The following is a 27608-nucleotide window of genomic DNA, read 5'->3' as shown; positions in this document are numbered from 1 at the left end:
TTGGCATGTACCTGCAGACACCAAAGAAAAGATACTAAAGGGAGAATATATTGACGTGTTTGATCTCATCAATGCAGGTGTGGTTCCAGGTAAGGCTAGGGTAGGTAAGGAAGGCGAGTACAAGCAGAAGAAGGTATGGGTTGACTGGTCTATAAAGAATTGGATCACAGGATTCGCCATTTATGCGGCCATCATGGTGGAGAAGTACCCCGCGGTGGCTCCTCAGATAATCAGTTATATATCTTTGATTCATGGGGCGGCCTCCGAGTTCCCAGGCACAGGGTGGTTACAATATGACACCAAGTTCAGGCAAATGAAAGTAGTACACCCTGAGATAGCATGGGACCAGCGTGAGATCAATGTATGGCATGCAGTTTTTTATTCCACTGCACCTGTGACCAAGACTAGTTACCCTTCACACAATCAGTCCTTTCGGAGCGACAGGGGGGCAGGAGATAAATAGCAGGCCTGCTGGCTGTATAACAAAAATGAGTGCACCAGAGGGACTATCTGCCGGTTCAAACATTGCTGTTCCTTCTGTGGGGGCCCGGCTCATCCAGAGGTCAGGTGCTTTAAGAAGTCAGGAAGACCAAGGGAGCAGCAGGCCCATGCCGCAGCTAAAGTGAAGCCACCTCAGACATCCGAGAGATCTGCCTACTCCCATTAAGACACATGTGCTGACACACCTCCTTAGCAAGTACGACAAGCTACAAGAGGCTCAGTTCCTACACAATGGTTTTATGTCCGGTTTTCGTATCCCGTCTTCAGCCACCCCCACCAATGTCCCCCCGCGCAACCAGAGCTCGGTGCTGCAGAATATGGAAGCAGCGGAAAATAAGATAATGAAATAAGTTACCTTGGGGGGGGTGGCGGTCCCTTCAAACAACTTCCAAAGCTTGATCTGATCTGCTCTCCCCTGGAGTTAGTGCCTAAAAAAGAGAAAGGGAAATTTCGCCTGATACATAATTTGTCGAGCCCCCCAGGTCTATCCGTCAATGACAAGCTTGACCCAGACCTTTGCACGGTGCGTTATACAACATTTGACACCGCAATCGAAAAGTTGCAGGCCCTGGGTGAAGGGGCCTTAATGGCCAAGTCCGATATCGAGGCTGCATTTAGGCTCCTGCCAGTGCACCCGGAGGATACTAACAGCCTGATTCATGTACGGGCCGTTTTGCGTGTCCCTAATAGCGAATCATAGCGATTCGCTATTGAGGACACGCAAAACGGCATTCATGTAGGAATTGCTACTTAAATAGCGATTCCTACATGTTCTTTATTTGCGAGTAGCAATTTGCTACTCGCAAATACTCCCCATTCATTCCTATGGGCCAAGAGGCCCATTGGAATGAATGGGGATTTGCGAGTAGCAATTTGCTACTCGCAACTGAGATAGCGATTTTAAGGGTGACAGGGGTGTCCAAAGGACGCCCTGTAGCACCCCTAAAATGCACTTTTGGACTGGTGTTGCGCACACACATGTCCAAAGGACATGTGTGTGTGCTACATGCAACTTTGAAAAATGCTTTTAAAAGCATTTTTCGGAGTTTTTGCTATTTACCGACAGGTCTGACCTGTCGGTAAATAGCGGCCCCAAAAGTCCAAAATCGCTATTTTGTTGTGTGTCATGAATAGCATTTAAGGAATCTCTATTAGAGATTCCTTAAATGCCATTCCACGCAAATATGCGAATTCTTAAATAGCGATTTTTGCATTTGGTATCATGAATACCAAATGCAAAAATAGCGCTCGCAAAGGGCCAGATTCTGAGAATCTGGCCCTTTGCGAGTGCAATTTAGCTACATGAATCAGGCTGAAAGTTCTTGGGTTTCACCTTCAGAGGAGATTATTTCATTGACCTGTGCATGCCCATGGGCTGTTCAATGGTATGCGCAGTATTTGAGTCTTTTGACAGGTTTTTAGAATGGGCGGTGGAGCAATTCCTTACTACAGACAAATCCCATGCAGTGGTACACTACCTAGACGATTTTCTATTCCTCGGTCCTCAGGGTTCACAGTCATGCAGGAAGGCCCTGCTGGGCTTCCAGCACCTGTCTAAAGCCCTGGGGGTACCACTGGCAGCAGAGAAGACAGAAGGGCCGACTACCTGCCTGACATTCCTAGGCATTGAAATTGACACCAGAGAAGGGGTTTGTAGGCTACCCAGGTCAAAGGTGTCTGCCTTCAAGGCTGCTATTGATGACTGCTTAAGGTCAAGGAAGGTTACATTACATCAGCTGCAAGTCTTGGTAGGGCAACTGAACTTCGCCTTGAGAGTCATCCCGATGGGCAGGGCCTTCTCTAGGAGCATAGCAAGGGCAATGTCAGGGCTTCGCGCAAAACACCATAGAGTTAGGTTGTCAGCTGATGTGAGGAATGACTTGAACATTTGGAAGAACTTCCTAGAGAACTTTAATGGGTCTGTGATATGGCGGAGACCGAGCTCCTCAAATGCAGACCTTGAATTGTTCACAGATGCGGCAGTGAGCGTAGGGTTCGGGGCAATCTTGGGTCCCAAGTGGTGCATGCAGTATTGGCCAGAGGAATGGGCACGACAGGGTCTGACACGCAATGTTACTTTCTTAGAACTGTTTCCCATAGTTGTGGCATTGCATCTGTGGGGAAATACGCTCGCAAACAGACACATTGTTTTCTGGTCAGACAGCATGTCAGTGGTGATGGCGATTAATAATCAGAGAGCAACTTGCACATGGGTGCTACGTCTATTGAAAGAACTAGTGTTGCAATGCCTGCGTCACAATGCACATTTTACTGCAAGACATGTTCCTGGGGTAGACAACCAAGCTGCTGACGCCTTGTCCCGTTTTAAGTTGGCAGAATTCCGCACACATTGGCCGCAAGCAGACAGAGAGATGACGGACTTCCCAGCGGGGCTATGGAAGCTTGGTGCCCCGCAGCCCCTGAGTTGATAACCGCATCCCTGGCCCCCAAGACTAAGAGTATGTATGAGAGGTCGTGGCAGTTTTATCAAGACTACTTAAAAGGGAAAGGTTTAGCTGATGTATTCTCACCCTTGAGCCTATTGGGCTTTATAGTGCATCAGAGAGATAGCGGGAAATCAGTGGCGATGACGAAGAGGCAAATGTCGGAATTAGCATTCTATGCTGGCTAAAGGGGGGTGGCAGACCCAACGAAGGACCAGAGAGTGAGGAGAGCTGTGAAGGGATGGGAACGTTTAGCCCCGGGGGCGAAGGATTCAAGAAGGCCCATAGACGTGACCGGGCTAGTAGACATCCTGGAGACCCTGCCCAAGATTTGCTTCTCCCCTTACGAAACTCAGCTATTTAGGGTAGCGTACGTCCTAACCTTTTGTGGGGCACTCGGGATCTCGGAATTGCTCCCGGCGTCTAAGGCGAATAGGGAAGGGGGCATAAGGTGTGGAGACTTGATTAAGGCAGGGGACGTCCTGAGAGTCAGGGTACGGAGATCAAAGACAGACCCCTTGGGTAAGGGGACATGGTTACAATTAGGCAGGGTAGCGGGGGTGTCTTACTGTCCGGTTAGACTGACAGGGGAGTTCTTGCAAATCAGGCCACAAGGGGGCGATGACAGAGTTTTGTTGCATAGGGACGGTTCACCCCTCACCAGATTTCAGTTCACAAGGGTGGTTAAGCTGGCATTGACAAGGCTGGGCGTAGACTCAACTGACTTCACATCCCATTCATTCCGTATTGGGGCGGCAACTACAGCGGCAGGCCTGGGGCTCCCAGAAGAAACTATTATGAGATTAGGGCGTTGGAAGTCAGCGTGTTACGAGCGTTACGTTCGCCCGCAATTAGTCTGAGTGTCGTAGCTTGCCTCCCTTATTGTACACAGTTAGTTCTGACCATTGTTCATTTCAAATTTGCCCTAGGTACCACATCCCAAAGACCCCAAATATGTTGGTGCGGCCACTCTTTTATTCGCAGGGTGGGGTTGGTCTTCACGAAATTGCTCGAAAGAAAGGCGCGGGAGGCTCACGGATTTGACCACCATTGGGGGGGGATAGGTGGACAACATTTAGCCTACGCCCCTAACGATTTGCGGGCAGCCATGAACAGAGGCATGCCCACTCCAGATGTATTGGTGTTGCATTGTGGAGGCAACAACATGATCCCGGCGGGAAGGAGGGGTGTAAAAGAGTCATTGTTCACTGCGCTAGCAGCAATCAGGAATATGTTACCGAATGCCATCTTGCTATGGTCCAAAGTAATTCCGAGGCAGGCATGGGCACGGGGCGCGCCTCCAAAGGCGGTGAATAAGTCTGTGAAAAGATTGAATCAGTCAGTGGCGGAAATACTTCAGAAATCAAGCATTCGTACCATTAGGCACAAACTAATACAAACGTCTAGGCCAGAACTGTACGCTACGGACGGAGTGCACCTCTCAGAGGCGGGCAATGAACTTTTCATACAAACAGTGCTAGGGGCCATTTCGGATGCGCTTGAGTGCAGGGGGGGAGGCCGAGTCCGCCAGTAAGCGCCTCGCCCTGTGGCAGGGTCCTGGACAAGAGGTATCACAGGGACTCCTTTGGTCAGTGCCATTTTTTACCCCAGAACTGGTCTTAAAATCATCATGGGCTCCGGGCTGGCGGGAAATTTGGGCTGACCTGCTGGTGGCCCTGGATTCTATAGCCCTACCCTGGAAGCCGTTGGGTGCCACAAGTGGTGGCAGATTATTTACCTGCGGCTCTGTTAACCGGAGGGCGGTTAAATTAAGGAGAGCAGGCTAACTTGGTTGTGGCCTGCTGGCACAGCCCGAAGGTCAAGCAAAGCCCCTTTGGAGAACGGGCTGTAAATAGAATGAATATGTATATACGTGTGAGTATTTGAATACTGTGATGCTGAGAAACAAGTTTTTAAGAGTTTACAATAAAGAAATGGAGGCCAATGGAGTAATTGGCCTGGAACTGTATTTTAATATAAATGTACAAACTGCGGAAACCAAACAAGACTCAGGTGTCTCTATTAAGAGGGGGGAGTAAATGTGATTGGGGTGAGTGCACTTTGTATGCCATCTATGCAAGGCACCACCCCACATAAGGGGCGTGGCGCCGTTAGTGGCAGCCAAAGGGCCACATAGGTAGGGAATCCATTCCGGGTCGCACGACCAGGAAGGGATATCGAAGCGAAAAACAGGAAGCGCGTCACTAACAGGGTCAGAGTGACCCAGAAGTAGTTGGGAGCGCGAGGCTTGAAAAGCCAGCGCCTCACTTTATGACCCCCTCTTTGTCCACTTGACCTCCCAGGAGTCGGACGTCGCATAAAGAAGTCACCCACCCACCCATCCCTGAATTAGGGCTTCAGTTAGGCGCGGTCGCGGGGTCCTGGACAAGAGGTATCACAGGGACTCCTATGGCCAGTGCCATTTTTTACCCCAGAACAGGTCTTAAAATCATCATGGGCTCCGGGCTGGCGGGAGATTTGGGGCTGACCTGCTGGTGGCCCTGGATTCTCTAGCCCTACCCTGAAAGCCTTTGGTAGCCACAAGTGGTGGCAGTTTATTTACCTGCGGCTCTGTTAACCGGAGGGCGGTTAAATTAAGGAGAGCAGGCTAACTTGGTTGTGGCCTGCTGGCACAGCCCGAAGGTCAAGCAAAGCCCCTTTGGAGAACGGGCTGTAAATAGAATGAATATGTATATACGTGTGAGTATTTGAATACTGTGATGTTGAGAAACAAGTTTTTAAGAGTTTATAATAAAGAAATGGAGGCCAATGGAGTAATTGGCCTGGAACTGTATTTTAATAAAAATGTACACACTGCGGAAACCAAACAAGACTCAGGTGTCTCTATTAAGAGGGGGGAGTAAATGTGATTGGGGTGAGTGCACTTTGTATGCCATCTATTCCTTATAATGTGTCTCCTATATTGAGATTATTTTAGCTTGTAATAATTTAAACCAGGGCAACATAGATCGATGCTTCACTCTATAATTAAACCAGCTCACATTGCAGGAAATCATTTTTAAACACTTATGAGGCATACTTAAAATTAAATAGATACCTTGTGTGCTCTAAACAAACATACATTCTACACTGTACCTTAGCTGCCACATCTTTATTTTTGTTTGCTCTTATGCCCCTCCCCTCCTCCCTCACCCTACCCATGTTATAGACCATACCGGAGGGCCCTCCGCATCTTGGGCCCTTACCCACTGATGCTCAGGGATGCCCCCCACCCACACTCCCTTTTATAGAGTGCCTTGGAATGGCACTCAGAAGCTATCCTCCAAGGAAGCCGCCTTAAAGAAGAAAAACAAAAAAGAGAGAACACAGAATAAGAGCAAACAGAAACTGCGCATGATGACATTTTATTTAAAAGGGGAAAAGGGATTAGAACTTTTCAATTTAGAGCGCCTCAGGTCACATATATATAGTTTTAGTTAATTTTATCCGCAGACTCCAACCTGGTCACTCTCTTTCCCCTTCCCTTCATACCCCTCTTTTAGAATGATCCTCTCTTTGCCACCGCTGTTGCGGTTGTCATTAGAGAAACTCATTTGCCGGATCTATTGAGCGCAGTACACGAAAACAACCATCCACCAGAATCTTTCATTTGGATTGCTGAACCAAGGCTGCTTGAATTCCATGCCTCTTAAAGAGTTCCATCATTGCTTTGAAACTTCCTCACTGCCAGGCTGCAGTCGCGGACACTTCTGAATAAATGTTAAAGCAACTTTTATCTTCCATCCGGAACCCTTTTGATCTTATAGCTGCTGAGTCCGCATGATGGTGAGATCTTTCGGCTTATTCTGGTTGTTCGGAAGAACATATTGATGAATTAGGTTTGAAATGAATTTAATTGGGTCTTGGTCAATCTCCTGATTTTCAGGTATCCCTGGAAACGGCAGATTTGTTTCCACAAATGTTCTCTAACTCATCCAATTCTGAAAGTCTGATATACGTTGTTCAGCTTGCGCTAGTCAGGAGTTGACTTGTAGTAAATTCTGACTGACAATACTGAGCTGAGTCTGTACTTCATAGTGAGCTTTATCCAGGGCACTTCTCATCTCTTTCGCCTTGGCCATGATTTGCTGCATCATGAGCCCTGTAATGACGCGATACGTGACGTATGCACCACATGACCCGCAGTGAATAAAAGGTCAGGGGCGTGCTTACGTCGGCCAGTTGGCGACGGAGATAACTACCTGCAGTTAGCAATCACCCAAGGCTCCTGTCGTTATTAATGTGCTAGGCCCACAGCCCCCACAATATCACGACCACTACTTGAGTGTTGGCGCTGTCCCAGTGCGTGACACAAGCCCCAACTGACCGTTTTTGCTACAGCCTCCCCAGTTCCGGGGCTTCCTTCACACTGCTGCTTAGAAGAAGAGCTTGCACTTTCCCCCACCCCATTCTGGATGCTTGCGTACGCTCCTGCGGAGTGTTGATCAGCAGACTAGCCATTTCTTAAGGCCAAGTGTGCCAATTCTTTTATCTTCCCTTCTAACCCCTTTAATGGGCCATCAGTCTAATGTCCTGTATGCAGTGGACCAAGAACCTGGGAGCTAAACAAAAGATATGGAGGTTTTTCTGCCATATTTGATGCCTCATAAGGCGCCACAGGACTAGAAGAGCTTATACTGCCATAGCAGGAGTTGGGGTCTGGTCGACAGAAGTTAAAGTGTGCTTTTCTCAATTTTTTTCATGAGAGGCAGAATCATTACATGAAGTAGCAGTTAGTTGTAGGCTGGACATCACATTTGGGCCCTGATTGTTGTAGTGAAGTTTTCATATTATGCTCCAATTCAGCAACCTTCCAGCTGTTCTCTTTCTACATAATCTGTTGCCCTTTTGTACTTTTGGCCTCTTTAGGTTTAGTCACAGTACGTCCACGCCCTATTGTTTCGCATAGTGGTGCAACGCGTTTTGGAAGGGCAGTTAACTAAGTTGTTTTAAATAAAAATCCCAATGGTCCGAGCAATTAATAGTCCCAGCGGGCTGATAACTGTAGCTTTAAATAGATGGCGTTAACTTCTACTGCTTGTTTTTGCGGGGCAGGGTGCACCATGGCATCTGCGAGAGTGCCGGGGGCCCACAAATAGCACGCTCACTTAGGTAGGCTGTCTCCCTGGGTCCCACCCTGTGTGCTTCGCCCCAGGAGGGGAGCCTAAAGTAGCACTCTGGGTTCACCACTGACTAATTTCGTTGTGCTGCGCACTCACCTGCCTCTCTGCCAGCTCTGGTCAAAACTCCTTCATTTTATTAGCTCTCTGGCTGTGATTATGGGCTTTGTTGCCTCGTCCTTTCCTCCGCTCCGTGCCAATATTCTGCCAATCTGCTGGCCACACTCTCCTAGCGTACTCCATGGAATGCCATCTTGGTCATGTGCAGCTTCCTGGATGCAGCCTCTTAGATGCGAGACATGATGGGAACTACCCGCATCCCGCTTGCTTACATCATGACTGCTCTCATTATTGATAGAACTCCTTCTTGGTAGTGATGTCTCAATTTCACCATGTCCGGTGCCCATATGGGACTTAATATTATATATGTCATTCAGTGTAAGGAACATATACTTAGGTTGTATTGTCACTAGGCAAAAGCTAACACTTGACTCTTATTTTCTTTTTAGTATGGCCCAGACCAAGTCCAAGCACAGCAAGCTAAATGTGACTAAGAAGTAGCATATTAAAGATCTGGGGGCATATTAGCAAGGAATTGCGATATTTATTGCAAAACACGCTTAGCGCGTTTATTGTTATCGCTGCCTATCGCTGGATATGTTAGCGGATAAAACATGCTATTAGCAACGTTTATCTCCATTGTGCTAATATATCCAGCGATAGCTGCGAAATGCCTGAATATCGCTGGAAATCCAGCGATAGTCACTCATTAACGCCAATGGGGACTTAACTTGACAATCCACCTCCCATTGAAGAAACAAGGAAGTCATATATTTAGCAGGCGTTAGATTCCAGCGATAATCGCTCTTAATGCGACTTTTTTTATCGCTTCGCCTGCATTGCTAATACGCGATAGCTGTGTTAGCGACTGCTTTCAGTCGCTAACAATTTGGGTACGCCCACTTTGCCTGTCATTAGCGATAAATATCACGGACATGCAAAGCGGGCCCCAAACCGGTCGCGATCGCCAGAAAGCTGTCGCTAACTACTGTTGGTGACAGCTTGCTGATAGGGCGATAAAAATATTGCAGATTTAGCGGCAAAAAGCGCTGCTAAAGTGGCGATATTGCCCTTGCTAATATGCCCCCTAGTCCTTCTTCAGTAGCAATCAGTCTACTTTGTCATGGGCCGCGCAAAGTTGCTGAAAACATGGATAGCACTTTGAGGAACAAGGGAACACACTGGGTAAGCAAGGACCAGGGGTATTAGTATTATAAGTCAACAACAGTCCTTGGCAAAAAAATTTGCAAACTTTAAATAATTATAGGCCACAATCTGCGCTATAATAAGTAAGGTGTCCAGCTGGACCCTATGGTTTAATAAATGACAAAAATAGAAAGCAATTTCAAAAGAACATATATATAGTGGGACACAGTCCTGTATCCACAACAAACAACAAGGCTAGACAAACAGTATACACAGGGTGGGAGGTTTCTCAGGCAATTTTACAATTTGTGAGACACTAGAGAAAATGGAAAAAATCAACCTAGCTTTACTCATGTAGTGAAAACGTGATTATGTCACATACCATACTTGGTCTTAGAAAATGGCTAGTCTGCTGATCAACACTCCGCAGGACCCCCCTCCTTCGAAATTAAGTATTCTGACCCCGACCTCTTCACTGCTTATCACACCTTATGTAACAACCCGGCTTGGTTCACTGCCCACCACAGCCTTCAATATTCCAACACAGCACCTCATAAACTGTTCTCTTGTCACAACCATGTATTCTCTGGATGAATGTCACTTGACATGGCAATCACCTGCACGTATGGTAGTTCTTCACCTTAAGGCATGGCGTGAAAATCCTTTATGCTATGTACCGTAGGTCGAGGTGAGATTTTAAACAAATGTCCCTTGTGTCTTTTTGTTTCCCCTTTTTAATTACAGGCTTGTATATTCAGGCAGTACATTGGTTGTCCTGATGATGATCCTTCATTATAACAGGATCGAAACGCTGCCGACAGTTGATGTAGTTTAAATACTAGTTCCCCACTGTGTGACATAATTGCGTTTTCACTACATGAGGCTTGAGAAGGATGACTATTGAAGCCTCTCTGATCAAGCGGGCATCACTTTGAGTTCTGCCATCTCCTCAAACACAGAGACGTGATGCAATATAAGCAGATCTATGAAGGTTTGGTAAAAAGTGACAGTCAGTCCGTCCAATCCTGGAGCCGATCCACCTCACATTGACTATGCCACCCGTACTTCCCTAGGGTCCAGAGGGGACACAAAATATTCTCTGTGTGAGTCCTTAAGCCATGCCATCTGTATATGCGCTAAGTAGTCACCTGTTGCTTTATCGTCATGGGTTATGAGAGATCTATACAGCTCCGCATAATATCTGCGGAATCTGTCAGCAATTCCTGTCGAGTCGTAGATAAGTCTGCTATCCTCCCCAACAACCTTGACAATAGTGAAACCGAGGGTAATGAACTCCGCTCTGCTAGCGGAGGCTGCGCATTACATTGAAGTGCGAGCATCCCTTTGAGGGCGCTGTAGGTTGGCAAGCAGGGCACCAGGGTGCTCACCCTCCCCATATATTTGTGCTGTTGCATCTTTGCCCAGATATTTGCCCTCACTATCTGCTGTATCATGGTACTCTTTTAGGGTTTGTTTAATGTCGTCTAAGCACTTATTGACTACGGTTCTTTGGTGTTCCTGTTCCAAACACGCTATTTCTGTCTCTAGCCTTGTGAGCCTATTCTGAATAGAATGCAGTACAACAGCATGTTTTGATATAGGCTCCCCCCTGATAAACATCTTGAAGGCTTCCCAGACTGTCCAGATAGAGGTGATCGAACCAATATTCTCCCTGAAAAAGGACTCAATGGATGTGGCCCTTTCTGCGCAAAACACCTGATCTAGCAAGGAGTAATGGGGGGAACCTCCATGTGAATGGTGCAAAGCGTTCTGCAGGCATTTCCAATTCTAACAGAACCAGAGAGTGATCTGAGTAGGTCCTAGGAAGGGGCTCGCAAGCTGTGACGTGGGGGAGAGACTTCTGGTTATCACCATTAGTCATCCCCAGTGTGAGTGTCATAAGGTACCGAATAATGTGTAAACCCTTGAGAGGTGTTGGGACTCTGTCTCCAAACATCGACCAGCCCCAGCTGGTCCATCTTGTACATGATAGCTCCTGCTGCTGCTCCCGGCCAACTGGGCTGGCCCCTAGACCTGTCGCTAGTGGGAACTAATACGCAATTGAAGTCTTCCCCCCCCAGATTTGCGGAAGGTCATCTGCCTTGAGCATACGCACCACCAGTGCATGATAAAATTGTGGATCATCATAGTTAGGACGATATATGTTCACTAATTTTGTCCCAAATCCCTCTGCTTGGTACCTAGTTACGGCAAACCTGCCGTTAGGATCTATCTCCTTGTCCTGCAAAGTGAGATCTGATTTGGGATTAACCCGTGTGAGTAAGCCTCTTGTGTGCTAGGTGAAGCCTGCAACATATGCTGGTTGATGGTCATAGAACAAAGCCACTTTTCTGCTTGAAGAGTGTTGATTCTGGATGGTGAGGACTGAGTCCATATTGTTGAAACTCCTATATTTTGTATTCAGGGTTTCTCTATTTTTCAAGCATAATACATCTTTGTGTGTCTGAGACACCTTATGAAGATACATAGAATACACTATGGAGGAGCACATGGCATATTGTTTTCATTGTTAGTGGATGTTAATTATCCTGGTGGGAGTGCTGGACAACAAGAATTAGGTGAAACCTCTTTTGTTCAGGGATTTCTGATGAACAATAGGTGTGATTCGTGTCTTACAATGGTTCATAGACTGGTCCTAATTCTCAGTGACTGGCCTAAGCAGCAGTATATGGGGAATAAAGTGCATTCCTGCCACAAAAATATGCATCACACATCAAGTGTCCATACTCCACCAGAACATCAAGTATTAGTGTTAGCACAACCACACAAAGGGTGTCTTAAAAATATTTGTATTACATGTAACTGCACAAAACGATGGGTGAGTTGGATAGAATTAAACTGAAACACAAAGCAGTGCAGGAAAGGTTGCACCTAGATTCTTCAGAATTAAATTCACTGAAGTAACACATTTTTCTCCAGATCTATCCATAAATCATGACTTGTTTTTGTGAGATATCTCACGGTTCAATACATTTCTTTACTTTCAGACGATCACCCACTGAGTCTTAGTCATTCCTAGCTGTATAACAACGCCCAGGATTGTTGGTTAATGGTGCAATTAACAACAGAGTGTAAGGTGTTGTTTGATGTTTGCAATCATTTATAAATCAAACATATTTACGTATGGGTCTTGGTGTAGTGAAGCATCGATTATACCAGCTTGAGCGAAGTGTAAATAGAAAGATTGAATTAATTTTATGGCTCTTCTTAACTGTAAACTGTGTGTTTTTTGTTGAACAACCACAGCAGAAACTAATACACAATTGAAAGAAAATACCATGAAACAATTTTGGGATGGTGCAAAAGATGGTAAGACAACCAAACATGGCTCAAGAGAGACAGAGGAATGAAGAAAATCACAATGAAAATGTTAGAGGCAAATAGAGTGATTGCAGAAAGAGGAATTCAAGTAAGGAAGGAAAGGCAAATGGAGTGAGGGAGGGAAGGAAGGAAGGAAGGAAGGGAGGGAGGAAGGAAGGAAGGAAAGAAGGGAGGGAGGAAGGAAGGAAGGAAGGGAGGGAGGGAGGGAAGGAAGGAAGGAAGGAAGGAAGGAAGGAAGGAAGGAAGGAAGGAAGGAAGGAAGGAAGGAAGGAAGGAAGGAAGGAAGGAAGGAAGGAAGGAAGGAAGGAAGGAAGGAAGGAAGGATGGATGGATGGATGGAATGAAATTAGCTTTCCTATAGGAAACAGTTATTCAGGACCCTCCTGAAAGCATCAGGATTGCAGGTTCCCTTACTCAGTGGTAGTCATATAGTTTAAAGAAGGGAATAGCTTATTTTTCTGGGTACACCTTTGCTGATAGGTGAGAAACTAACAGGACTTTGTGAAAGTAAGAAACACCAGAGGTGTCAAATGTAGTTTTTTGTGGGAATCATGTGCTGCGTAACTCATGCGTCTTCTGTAAGGAACTACTAGGAGTGTCCCATCTTACATTGTGTGAGAAACAAATGTCAGAATAAATCGTCAGTATAAATCATTCTGCATAGGAAACTCTTACCAGCAATGAAGAAGTCGTCGCCTTTGAACCAGAAAAACCTCATCTGGACTCCCCAATGGGCGGCTTTTACGGTCACCAAGAGAATGAGATATGCAACAGACACGATTCCTGCACAGGGTGAAGAGTAACAGAGAAAGGGGCATGAATGAGGGTTGGGAGGTGAGACTATGCAGATTCAGAGGCAATTGCAGGCACACAGCTATAGATGGTGGCTGTAGAAAGGACCATGTAGTTCAATGTGCAAGCCCAAACAATTTGCAACAAAGACTGCTAGGATGATTCAGTCACAGAATCCTTGTAGTGATGAGGATACATCAACTAGCATACGGCATGTGTAGGTAACTAACTCCACTCCTAGTTAGAACGCTGGCCAACAATGTTAACCTAACACACAGTGGGCCCGATTCACGGAATGAACTTAAGACTCAATCCTAAACGTACTACTAATTTGGCATTCACAGAATGAACTTACTACTTTTGGTATTCACAGAAGTTAGGATTCTGTCTTAAGTTTGTCTTAAGACAGACTTAAGACAGACTTAATACAGACTTAAGACATACTTAAGACAGACTTAAGACAGACTTAAGACAAAATCCTAACTAAGTCTGTCTTAAGTCTGTCTTAAGTTTGTCTTAAGACAAACTTAAGACAAAATCCTAACTTCTGTGAATACCAAAAGTAGTAAGTGCATTCTGTGAATGCCAAAAGTAGTAAGTGCATTCTGTGAATACCAAAATAGTAGTAAGTTTAGGATTGAGTCTTAAGTTCATTCTGTGAATCGGGCCCACAAACTATATGTTGCCTAATAAGAATTCAAGTGTACTATAATAATACGTATTACTTGAAAATATCACCCCCTTGTAGATGAATAAGTTCTACTTTCTCAACATGGAAATTGTCCAGTGGAGGTAAATCCTATGAGGTATTCTCCTTCAGCCAAGACTTATTTTGCTGTCAGTTCCAGCTGCATATTGTCAATCGTGACTTTTGTCTGCTTGGCCACTGCGTTGCCCTCATTGACCCTCTTTAGGATTGTGTCTAGGGTTGTTTCGCTCCTTTGTTTGAGTGGTGATTAGGGCGACTCCTTCCTATGCTTTTTAGTGTCGTTGCCTGGCTTCCCCTCTTGTCCCGCCATATCGCGGATGCCTCTTCTAGATTGGAGGTGGCTTAGTCTGCCTTCCTTTTGGTACGCTGGTATTACTCTTGTCGGTTCGCCCCTTGGTGCCTGGGTTGGGTGGTTATTCCTGTACCTGCTCGTCTCTCTTATGTTCCCTGTCCTCGTTTTGGCTTTAGCACCTGCCAGCGCTGAGGCTGTGTGCGCTATGTGCCTTTTATTGTTCTCTCTTTCTGTGTCTTCGCCTCTGATCAGCTTGAGGTTTCTTGTTCTTTTTATGCGTTCGTGTTGGAGCTTGCCTACTCTCTGGCGTAGGTTTGTGTAGCAGGACCGGGTAGGCTTAATTGCGACCCATGCACTCCTTTCCTTTTACGTGCGGGTCTAGTAGCCTCTCATATGTGGCTGGCGCCTTGCAGCTTGCTGCCTTCTCCCCTTTCTCCTCACCCTTCCCCTGGGGCCAGGGGCGCCGTGCTGTTTTTGGCGAGCTTCCTTCCATGGTGGTGCGTTTGCGGCGCAAAAACTTCCCTTGCCTGTTGTGCGCCTTTCGCTTTGCTTTGCTTGTTCACGGGCTATGTCTGTTCCTTTGTTTTTAGTTTCGCTCGTACTGGTCCACTCGCCACTCTCGCTCCCTGCTTCTCTTTTTTTCTCCTTTGTGCACCTCCGGTAATGGCGGCGCCCTTTATTGGGACTGGTTTCGCTTTCGATTTTGCCCGGTGTTCCTCGGGTGATTGCTGTATCCTGGGTATTATCTGTGGGCCAGGTAGGTATAGGCGGTGTTGGCTGTGGTCTTGTGCTCACTCGAGTGTCTGTAGCGTTGCTCCCAGCACCTCCAAAACTTTTCCCTTGCACGCTCCCCCGATCATCCTGTCCGTGCTGCAATGGCCGCGCCTTGCTTAGGTATCGGTTTCGCTTTCCTTTGATCTCCCTTCTATGCTCGGCGACTCTGTGGTGCTTGGGGTTTGTTGTGTGAGTGCGAGCGCGGTGAGTCTGGTGGGGAGATTGTGTTTGGTGGTTATGGAGGAGGACTATGTGAGTTTCTGGGTGTAGCTGACGCTGCTGCCGGAGCTCACCTCCTTCTTCTATCCCCGCTTGAGATTCCCTGCCGCCACTTTGCCTCGCGCCTACTTCACGCACCTCGGGTGAGCACATCAGCCAATATTCCGTCCCAGGGGCACCGCCTTACTTCTTTCTACGAAACTTCTGTTCCTCAGTTGTTCCGATGCTGGTTGATTGTCTTTGTTTCTGGATCAAACTTGTCTCTCTGGATAAAAATCGCCGCTAATCACCTCAGGACTCCGGAGCTGACGGACTCAGACAACCGTCCACATTGCCGTCCAAGCCACGCCCCCAAGAATTTAACTTTTCTTCTGCAATGCAGGTGATTTTCCAAAATCATGAACATCTATTACATGCCAAAGATATACTACAAGGTTGTGTTACTTCCTGGTTGTGTAACATGCTCATACTGTCAGACCAAGTGAAAGCTGTGAATTACAAACACTGGGGTATATGTACAAGCCCGTTTTGCCAGGGAAACATCACATTTTGTGACGTTCCCGTGGCGATAGGGGCCTTTACTATGTGCATGGCAGCGTTAAGCCACTTAACGTAACTTAACGCAGCCTTGTACATAAGGCACCCTTTTACACTATGTTAAGTGTGAAAGGGGCGTGCAGTGGGTGTTGTGGTGGGTGTCCCACCACAACACCCATTGTATTTGACGCTGCCCCTATGTAAGAGGTTGGTGTACATAGGAGGCAGCGCCGAAATTAAGACCAGGAAAATCCTGGTCTTAAGTTGGTGAAACGAGGAGAAATGCATTACATCTCCTCGTTTTTGCTTTTTCCATGTGAGCTGCCTTGTGCAGCACACATAGAAAAAGCTCAATTTCATGTTTTGTTTATGTACAGGTGTCCCTTCATGTACATAAACAAACCTTTTAAAAAAATTCCATTTTGTAACTTTCATGTGTGCTGCATGAAGCAGCACACATGTAAGTTATAAAATGGCATTTTAGGATTGTTTATGTTTAGGAAGGGACACCTTACTACACATAACCAATTCTACCCTGCACACAGACACCCTTGCACCTGCTGCAAGGGTATCTACATTGGCGCTAAGTTGTTAAACTTATCGCCATCGCAGGGGGCAACGCAAGGCTGCACCACATTCTTGTACATATGGTGCAGCCTTGCGTTTCAAAAGTGGCCAAGTGTGTCATTAAGCCTAGGAGGCTAACAACACGCTCCGTCACTTCATTGTACATCACCACCTTTATTTCACCATTTCCATCTGTCTTCATGTGCTAAGACATCTTTCTTTTAACTTTAGGCAAATCACAGTTTGTCCATTGGCCTTAATCAATAAATATGTTTAAGGTGAACACTAGTTTTACATGTGGCATGTCCTGATCCATTTATTGTCAACATCTGGAATGGATGAGTGCAACACTCCCAATCTTTGGTGTTCATGAGGAGCTTGTAATGCAGACCACATGTAATGGGGGTCCAACTGTAATCATGTGCTACTATGAGCAGCCAACAAAATTGGCGACAGCTCAGACCACCTTTCTCTTGGTTCCCCTGCCGCTCTGAGTAGTTGGGGAATGTGGTTTTCCTATTACTGGAATTACTGCTGGAAACACTGCTGGGAAAACCCTGATGGGTCTGACCCTTGCAGGATAGGCATTGGATGGGCTGCATCAACCCCCACCCTCCACACCTTTCCTGAAGTGTCTGTTCTGTCAGTGCCACAAATTCCACAATGTCAAGAACTGCGGTGGAGAAGAAAATAGGTCCATAAACGACTCAATGCTGCTTTTGCTTTTTGAGGTGGGGTCAGTGGTGGGGTACTGTCTTTAGAATTAAAAGGCGGTTTGGCAGACCTACTCGTGTGGCTATGGAATGGCAGACTCACTATCTCTTTATTTTCCCTCGAGCCATCAACCGACATGGATGCAGGACTTACTTCAGGGGGAAATAATTTGACCAGCGGGTCAACTAACTTTTAATTTGCCATTTCATGCTGAAATTGAAAGTGCCTCAGCCTAAAGACAGGGGCATATTTACGTCTTCTGGCGCATCTCTGCAAATCAGCAGGGATGCACCAGAACAGATGCATCATGTAACCCCCCTTGCGCCACCACAGATGCGTCGCATTTACGCATCTTGAGGCGCACGGGCGGCGCATTGCTGGAGTCGTGTCGCAAGCGCAACACAACATCTGCAATGCACAGGGGCCCCCCATACTCAACATGGTGCCTCACTCCTTACGCCTGCTTCAAGCAGGTGTAAGGATTTGACGCAGCAGCATAGTAAAACTGACTCAGTGAAATCTTGTAGATTTCACTGCGTCAGTTTTACGTGGCTTTCCTGCGAGGGAACGGCCACCCAGCTACAGAACGCCCACATGAAACCTGACGCAGGTATAATGTGGCGCAGGCCTTAACAACTTGACGCACCTACCTAGATGCATCACGTTGTAAATAAGTGGCAACGTGGCGCATGGTTTACGCCGCTGCTGCGTCACAAAAGTGAAGCAACAGCGGCGTAAAAGTGTCGCAAGGGGCTTGTAAATCTGCCCCAAAGATTATATGGCTGCTACAATATTCTGCCACAGGTTCTCTTTAGAGAGTCACCAGAGCCCTAATCTGTATCTTACAATCATATTTTTAAACGCCAGTGATGGAAGTCATAGATGTACACAGGCCCCATGTTGTATCCCCTTCCAGTCACACCAGAGGGGATCACAGAGAAAGAAAGATGCCTATGACAGATGTAGTTTCTACCTATCCGCTGGATAATTGGCTGAGCATTCCTTCCCATCAAGAAGGCTCCAGATGCCACTCATATACTAAACTGTGATTAATGTACCAGACTCAACATCCATTCAGGACGTGATGCTCATCTCTTTTCACTGCATGCTCAAACTGCTTCCCTTGGTTGTGCCAAGATGCTGCAAACCTGTATGCGAATAGAGTCTAGATGCTGATGCACACATAGATGAATCTAGTCCAAAGTTCACACCACACTTAAAATGCACAGACACTGACAACCAATCCTACCTTTACACATCCTTTCTAAAGGTGAAAGCATCTATCTACTGAAGCCATGTTTAATAATGTTCTGCCACCACCCAGCTAACAGCAACATGTAAAGTACAACAGTACATTCATCCATACAATGATGCATTCTCAAGCGTCTGCATCAAGGGACCTGCAGGATGTATATACTTTAGTAGTAAGCAAGGAACCTCCAGCTGGTCTTCCTCCTAACACAGCTATGAAAAGATGACTCACACTACTGATTTACCATGGACAACCTCTGCCAGGCCCAGCACCACAGGTTACTACTCAGTTTAGGGCTGGTCAGGCTAACTCTGTAATGCATACCTCCCTGAATTGGCAGTGACTTAACATGAATTGGACTTGCCTGTTTGAAAAATAACGAACACACAAATAGGTCAGGAATGCATATACATATGGAATAGTTGGAGTGACCTTCAGTCTTACATGTATAGGCATAAGGTTTCAAGTCATGACCCTACTTGTGAATGGATCTAGTCCAGTATATTTTAGGTTATGTTGGACAGATGGCAAGTTAATTCTGTGTGGACAGCTTTAGAAGAGATGATGTAGGGTACAGCTAGCATCTTATGATCTGCCTTGATGTCTAGCTAGTATAGAGATTTCCCGTCTGAGATTATGGGCCCGATTCACAGAATGGACTTAAGACTCAATCCTAAACTTACTACTTTTGGTATTCACAGAAGTTAGGATTTTGTCTTTAGTTTGTCTTAAGACAGACTTAAGACAAACTTAAGACAAAATCCTAACTTCTGTGAATACCAAAAGTAGTAAGTGCATTCTGTGAATGCCAAAAGTAGTAAGTGCATTCTGTGAATACCAAAATAGTAGAACGTTTAGAATTGAGTCTTTAGTTCATTCTGTGAATCGGGCCCTCAGTCATTACATTTTTACAGACCAGAGAATAGTCAGGCAGCATTTTTTGGGTGCCCTGTCTAAATGATGTTGTATTAGTCAAGTCTGGAGTGCACCAAGGTAATCAACTGAGATTTTGTGGGAAAACCTAAATGGGGATCGCCACCTGCAAATGTTGCAGTTGTAAGAACATATTTTTGGTGGTTGTATTGATATGATTTGATTTGATTTGATTTGTGGTTTTGTAAAGCGCGCGTATGCCCTTGGGCGTCTTGGCGCTGAAGAAAAAGACCTTGTCCTGGTGTCGCAGGAGCTGGATTTAGCGGAGGTTGAAGAACCATGTCTTTACTGATTTCCTAAATTACATCAGGGAGGTACAGTACTTGATAGCAAGGGGAAGACGATTCCAGTCTTTAACAGCATGCAGCATAAAGCTTCTGCCCCCCCATCTTGCCTGTTTGAACCTAGGGACTTGTACCACTTTTTCCTGGCTTAATCTTAATTCTCTTGATGGGGTATATGACTTTAGGTGGGTTCTGAGGAACAGGGGTCTCTTACCCTGGAGTGCCTTATATGTTAGACATAGTGATTTAAACCTTATTCGTTTTGCCAGTGGGAGCCAATGTAAGGTATCCAGATGGTGTGATATGTGTTCTGTTTTAGGGATGTCTAGGATTAGGCGTGCTGCTGAATTCTGCAGGCGTTGTAGTTTGTTCAAATGTTGTGCCTGCATCCCAGCGTATAATGCGTTCCCGTAATCGAGTCTTGACAAGGCTAAGGTGGTCACTACAGTTTTACGAGAATCCAGAGGAATATACGGCACTAGTTTCCTGATCATTTTTAGGATGAACCACATAGTAGATGCTAATTTGCTGGTTTGGGCATCGAAGGTGAGCCTGTTATCTAGCATGATTCCTAAGTTTTTGACTTTAGTTACGGGTGACGGACAGTTTCCCAAATCGGCCGGCAACCAATCTGGTGACCAAATTTCTGCATTTGTTCCCAGTAACATGACCTCACTCTTGTCCCCATTCAGTTTTAAGCAGTTCTGCTCCATCCACTGGCTGACCTGTGTCATGCAGTTTTTAAACTTGTCTGCGTTATTAGATCTGTCATTTTTGATTGGCATAAGAATTTGCGTGTCATCCGCGTATGACACTGGCAGGGGTGCACAGACAAAATATCGACTCCAAAATATCGAATGGACAAAATATCGAGGTAAAAATATCGACAATAATAAAATATCGATAACAAAAATATCGTTGGTCAAAATATTGAATAAAATAATGATAAAAAAATATTGAGTACAAAAATATCGACTCAAAAAAATTGACAAGACAAAATATTCATAAATAGTCAAAGTAAAAAATATCGATAATATGTAGAAAAAAGGTTTAAAAAAAAAGAATTTTTTTTATTAACAGTAATATTAATTGTAATATAAATTGTAGTTAATGTTTAGGAGCGGGATGTTGGGTTAATAGGGGATAAGGGTGGGGAGTAATTTAATAATAATTAATTAATTAATATATGTTTGTAAATAATTTAAATTAATAATTAATTAAAATAATTAGTTAATTAATTAATATAATTTTGTACATATTTTTAATTAGTAATTAATTGGTAATTAAATAATATTAATTAGTTAATTACATTAATTAGAGTAATTTATTTATATATATAATTTTTAGTTATTGTCAATTAATTAATTGGGAAACAATATTAATTATTAAATTAAATTAATTACAGCTAATGTGCTAATATATTTACTTTATTGTTATTGTTAATTAATAATTAATTGGTAATTAAATAATATTAATTAATTTTGGGTAAAGGAGTATGTTTAGGGTTCAGGGTCAGTTTTTGGTTTTTGGGTAAAGGGGTATTTTTAGGGTTTAGGGTCAGTTTTGGTTTTTTGGGTAAAGGGGTATTTTTAGGGTTCAGGGTCAGTTTTCAGTTTTAGGGTAAAGGGGTATTTTTAGGGTTCAGGGTCAGTTTTCAGTTTTTGGGTAAAGGGGTATTTTTAGGGTTCAGGGTCAGTTTTCAGTTTTTGGGTAAAGGGGTATTTTTAGGGTTCAGGGTCAGTTTTCAGTTTTTGGGTAAAGGGGAATTTTTAGTGTTCAGGGTCAGTTTTCAGTTTTTGGGTAAAGGGGTATTTTTAGGGTTCAGGGTCAGTTTTCAGTTCTTGGGTAAAGGGGTATTTTTTGGGTTCAGGGTCAGTTTTAAGGTTTTGGGTAAAGGGGTATTTTAGGGTTCAGGGTCAGTTTTGGGTTTTTGGGTAAAGGGGTATTTTTAGGGTTCAGGGTCAGTTTTCAGATCTTGGGTAAAGGGGTATTTTTTGGGTTCAGGGTCAGTTTTCTCTACTGTTGCACCCGCTGGAGTGGGAATAGTAATTTTAACCCCTAAGCTATCCAACGCTTTCCCTACTGTTGCACCCACTGGAGTTGGAATAGTACTTTTAACCCCTACGCTATCCAATGCTTTCCCTACGCTTGCACTCTTTGGAGTGGGAATAGTATTTTTTACACTTCTGGTATCGTACGGTAATATAATAGTATCTTATTTAATTATAGTATGTTACTATATATATATATGTTTTAACAAATAAGATTGTAAAAAATTGTTTTTATTATTTTCATTTAATATTTAATTATTATAAGTTAATTTAAGTATTTTCAAGTATATTTTTGTAATTAAATTTGAATATTAATTTAATTTAACACTGTTTTTATTAAAGTCGATATTTTTTACAACTATATTATTGTAAACGATATTTTGTACTCGATATTTTTGTACTTACCTGTTTGTAGATACAAACTCAATATTTTGACTGTCGATATTTTGTCCACGATATTTTTGCAAGTCGATATTTTGTCCCTCGATATTATTTCAGTGATCCACTGGCAGGAATCCCGTTGCCCTGATAATTCCAGCTAGTGGTGCTACATATAAATTAAAAAGCGTAGGGCTTAATGATGATCCCTGCGGAACCCCACAGGGTGAGTTGAAGGGTTTAGATCTTATCCCTCCTAGTTCCACTGTGAAGGTTCTATTGTCTAGGAAAGATGCCAGTATATTTCGTGCATCCTTATGTACTCCTGCTGATGCTAATCGGTTCAGGAGCGTGTTGTAATTAACTGTGTCGAAGGCCGCCGAGAGATCTAATAAAATCAAGGCGGCCTTCCTCCTGGCGTCCAACACGCCCCTGAGTTCTTCCACCGCCATCAGCAGGGCTGTCTCAGTACCGTGTCCCTCACGGAAACCGTACTGGGACGGGTCAAGGATGTCTGCCTCGGTGATAAACTGGGCAAGTTGTTTGTTCAAGAGCTTCTCAACTACCTCGGAACAAAAGGGAATACTGGCTATTGGCCTGTAGTTTCCCGGTTCTTCTGGGTCTAGGTTTTTTTTTTTTAACAAAGGTAAGACTGATGTTAAATTCCAGAGGTCGGGGTAGGAACCTGAGTTCACTATGTGGCCCAAAAGTTCTACCATTTTCTCGCTGAGCAGTTCTGGGAAGAGGTGGAAAGTTTTTGGTGGACAAGGATCTGAACATGCCCCGGAATTTGTAGTCATAATTACTTGGTGGACCTGTTCTCTCTCAGGGATGTAGAACTTAAATGGTGGTGGTTTAGGTGTTTTTCTGGGGACCGAGTTTTCGTTTTGGCTTATTTTGTGTGGGGCGGGGGTCTGTGGGTTGGTTGCATTAAAGGATTCATAGACCCGAGTCACTTTGTCGACAAAGAACTGACCCAGAGTATTGCAGAACTCCGTACTGGCTGGCATATTCTTATTTACATTTATTTTGGATAATTTTTTTACAGTGGAGAATAGTTCTCGGCTAGAGTTTTTTGCCTCTTCTATTTTTACAGTGAAATACTGACTTTTTGCTGTAAATATCATTTTTTTATAGATGTTCAGGGAGATTTTATATTCGGTTTTACTATCTGGGCGTAGCTTATTCTCCATGTCCTTTCTAGTTTTCTGCAAACTCGTTTCTGCGTCCTTAGAGTTTCTGAAAACCAGGGTTGGGAAGGTTGTTTTTTCCTGAATATAGCTTTTTTCAATGGTGCAGCTATATTTACTGCTGCTGTTATCCATTGTAATATTTGGTCAGGTGCTTTGTTACTTTCTGGGTCCAAAGTAGGTACGTGTGACGCAAGATGTCCTCGTAATTAAGAAGTATCTAATTTTGACAAGTCCAGATAAGAGGTAGGTTTGTCATGATTCTGAAAGGTCGTAGTTTCCTCTATGTGATCCAGAGTTATAGAGAAAATTATGACTTTGTGGTCTGACCATATGACGGGGAGACAGTCTATGACTTTAATATCTTTGTTAGATGTAAATATGCCGTCTGGGGTGTGACCTGCTTTGTGCGTGTCCTTATGCACTAGTTGTACAAGGGCCATATTGTTCATTGAGTCGGTCAGCGCTGCTGTCCCTGGATCGTCATTCTTTTCCAGGTGGAAATTAAAATCCCCCAGAATACTAAAGTCAGGGTATTGTAAACTAGTTTCTAAAAAGGGGTTCAGTGTGGCCGTCAAGTTGGTTTTGGCTTTTGGTGGTCTATAAATTAGTAGGCCATTGAAAGTATAATTTTGTGTTAATTTGATATTAAAGAACAATGTTTCGCAATCAGGTGTGCTGCCTAATTTGCAGCCCTTCATCTGAAGTTCATTTCTAGCAATGATTGCTAGTCCCTCCCCTCGTTTCTTTTTTCTGTCTGCTCTGGTTATTGTATATCCTTCCGGGATCACTAATAGCAGGTCTATATCCGAGGCTTCGTCAGCCCAGGTCTCGGTAATAAAAAATACATCCAGCTTTTTATCCTCAATGAGGTCTGCTGTTTCTGAGTTGTGTTTCACTAGTGATCGGGCGTTAATAAGTCCTGCCCTGAAAGATTTTATTTCAGGAATGGTAATATGAATACATGGCGTCATGCTTCTACAGCGTGTGAATTCAAACTTGAGTTGGCAATTTGCGCAGTCTTTGGTTTCTGCTAGCTGAGGGATAGGGCTACAGCAGAATTTAGGTCTTAATAGGAGTAGCTCATCAGCAGAGTAGATTGTTCTCCTTCTATGGGGGTTAATTTTACCAGGGGTTGTGGCCCTTGGCCCGGAACCGGCGCAGACGGGCTTGCCTTTGGCGTGCCTTCAGCGCGCCCGCTGCGCGTGTCCGCTGCGCATTCTTGCAGTGCTCATAATATATACTGAGAGGCGGTGTCAGTGGGTGTGTCTCGCTCAGCCCGGTCCGCCCTCCACTCATACACCAGGGTTGGAGGGGAGGCGTGTGGCGTGCGGCGCAGGTAAGGGCAGTGAAGGAGAGGTCTCTGTTAAACTGTAACCCAATCATGCATGTCTTATCTATACTACTATTATAACGAGAGAACTTGCACCTTTTGGCCAGGTAAACTCGGGAACCACAGCACCAATCACAACACCCAATACAGCGTTGGAAAGGGCAGTTGCAGCAGAAGGACATAGGCTATGCAGACATCCACCAAATACATTTAAAAAGTAAAAGAACCCTGCCAGCAAAGTAGTCCCTTGTGGGCGTGTCTGCATTGTGCTGTGGGTGTGTGCTGGGGGCGTGACAAACCCGGGGGTGGGGCATTCCGTCACGAGTGTTGTTTTTTCTTCCCAGGTTCTATACATCCTGCTCCCTTTAAATAGTAATTCAGTGGAGGTCCCATTCTCTTAGAACCACCCCAAGCACAGTTATGGGCAAAAATACAACTAAAAGGTCCTGCAAAGCATTATGGGATAAGCTTAGCATATTTTTTAGCATTCATGAAAGGGTTTCAATGTTTTTGAATTTTACTCATCAGGGACATCTTGGGACGACGAGGTGAAGTGCAGCTTGATGTATAATATTTTAAATGCTATTGAATTTGCCTCATCAGGGATATCTAGGGACGGCGAGGTGAACTGCAGCTTGATATATAATATTTTAAATGCTATTGCATTTGCATCATCAGGGCCATCTAGGGACATGAGGTGAACTGCAGCTTGATCCATCTATATCTATACTACTATTATAAAGAGAAAGCTGTGTTCTTTGAGCCAGGTAAACTCGAAAAGTACACCCCCAATCGCAACACCCAATACAGCGTTGGAAAGGGCAGTTGCAGCAGAAGGACATAGGCTATGCAGACGCCCACCATATACATTTAAAAAGTAAAAGAACCGTGCCAGCAAAGTAGTCCCTTGTGGGCGTGTCTGCCTTGTGCTGTGGGCTTGTGCTGGGGGGGCGTGACAAATGCTGGGGGCGTGTGGAACGTTCCGCCCTTCGGGCTGGACTGTTCCCATGAGGCACAGGGTCAAGGCTGATTTGCATATGGCCATGTCTGAACTGGGGTGGTGTGGAGTGCAAAAAAACGATGGATTTAGGCTCAGATTTCTGTACTGGGGTGAATGTATGACATTGTTCTGCATTCTGTCCATCAACTGTTGTTTTTGCATTTGTCACCCCGAGTGGGATGGGTATGCTCAGATATGAGTCCCATGCTCTCCAGACCACTGGAGTCAAGCTATCCTGGCTGAAGATGGTTGATAGCCAGAAATCAGTTCTAGGATGCTTGAGTCATGTCCAGGAAAGACATGCCTTGGCAGTTGTGTTTGGAATGTTCCGATGAGGCACAGCGTCAAGGTTGAGGTGGTGTGGAGTGCAAAAAAAATGAAGGAATTTGCCCCAGATCTCTGTATTGGGGTGAATGTATGACATTGTTCTGCATTCTGTCCGTCAACTGTTGTTTTACATTCTGCCCTTCTTGCCATGTTTCATATAGTGTGCTGGGGGTGTGGGCGTGTGCGGGTCGGGGCGCGTGTTGTGATAAATATTTCATTGTCTTTTCTTCCCAGGTTCTGTATTTTCCAGCTTCGGGTGTCCACCCTGCTCCTTTTAAATACCCCTGCACCCCATAATCAAAACCCACCCTTACTCCTTAAAATACCCCAACACCCTTAAACACTAACCCATCTTAACCCTATAAATATGCCCTGTACCCCAAAACCCAAACCTATACCTAAATCCTAAAAATACCCCTGTACCCCAAAAACCAAACCTACCCCTGAACCCTAAAATACCCCTGTACCTCAAAACCCAAACCTAGCCCTGAACCCTTAAAATACCCCTGTACCCCAAAACCCAAACTTACCCTTGAACCCTAAAAACTACCCCTGCACCCCAAAACCCAAACCTAGCCCGAACCATAAAAATAACCCTGTACCCCAAAACCCAAACCTACCCCTGAACCCTAAAATACCCCTGTACCCCAAAACCCAAACCTAGCCCTGAACCCTAAAAATACGCCTGTACCCCAAAACCCATACCTATCCCTAAACGCTAAAACTACTGTTGTACCCCATAACCCAAAACTATATCTGAACCCTTAAAATACTCAAACACCCCATAATCAAAACCCACTGTTACTCCTTAAAATACCCCAACACCCTTAAACACTAACCCATCTTAACCCTATAAATATGCCCTGTACCCAAAACCCAAACCTATACCTAAATCCTTAAAATACCCCTGTACCCCAAAAACCAAACCTACCCCTGAACCCTAAAATACCCCTGTACCTCAAAACCCAAACCTAGCCCTGAACCCTTAAAATACCCCAGTACCCCAAAACCCAAACTTACCCTTGAACCCTAAAAATACCCCTCCACCCCAAAACCAAAACCTAGCCCGAACCATAAAAATAACCCTGTACCCCAAAACCCAAACCTACCCCTGAACCCTAAAATACCCCTGTACCCCAAAACCCAAACCTAGCCCTGAACCCTAAAAATACCCCTGTACCCCAAAACCCAAACCTAGCCCTGAACCCTTAAAATACCCCTGTACCCCAAAACCCAAACCGACTCCTGAACCCTAAAAATATCCCAAAACCCCTAAACCCAAACCTAGCCCTGAACCCTAAAAATACGCCTGTACCCCAAAACCCATACCTATCCCTAAACGCTAAAACTACTGTTGTACCCCATAACCCAAAACTATATCTGAACCCTTTAAATACTTAAACACCCCATAATCAAAACCCACCCTTACTCCTTAAAATACCCCAACACCCTTAAAAACTAACCCATTTTAACCCTATAAATATGCCCTGTACCCAAAACCCAAACCTATACCTAAATCCTAAAAATACCCCTGTACCCCAAAAACCAAACCTACCCCTGAACCCTAAAATACCCCTGTACCTCAAAACCCAAACCTAGCCCTGAACCCTTAAAATACCCCTGTACCCCAAAAACCAAACTTA

The 27608-nt window shown here is 44.7% G+C and overlaps 1 protein-coding gene across 1 annotated transcript in view; it reads right to left on the bottom strand.

The window, feature by feature from the left end:
* The window catches only part of LOC147746872 (neutral amino acid transporter 9-like), a 316543-nt gene that overhangs the window by 216277 nt on the left and 72658 nt on the right, over positions 1–27608 (bottom strand). Inside the window, exon 6 of the mRNA XM_086925062.1 lies at positions 13289–13396. Coding sequence (XP_086781188.1) covers positions 13289–13396 — 108 coding nt within the window. The remainder of the gene's footprint in view (positions 1–13288; positions 13397–27608) is intronic.

This window comes from Lissotriton vulgaris, chromosome 1_1 (genome assembly GCF_964263255.1).
Source record: "Lissotriton vulgaris chromosome 1_1, aLisVul1.2, whole genome shotgun sequence".
NCBI lineage: Eukaryota > Metazoa > Chordata > Amphibia > Caudata > Salamandridae > Lissotriton > Lissotriton vulgaris.
Note: the sequence above shows the minus strand (reverse complement) of the source record. Positions and strands in the feature narration are given on the sequence as shown.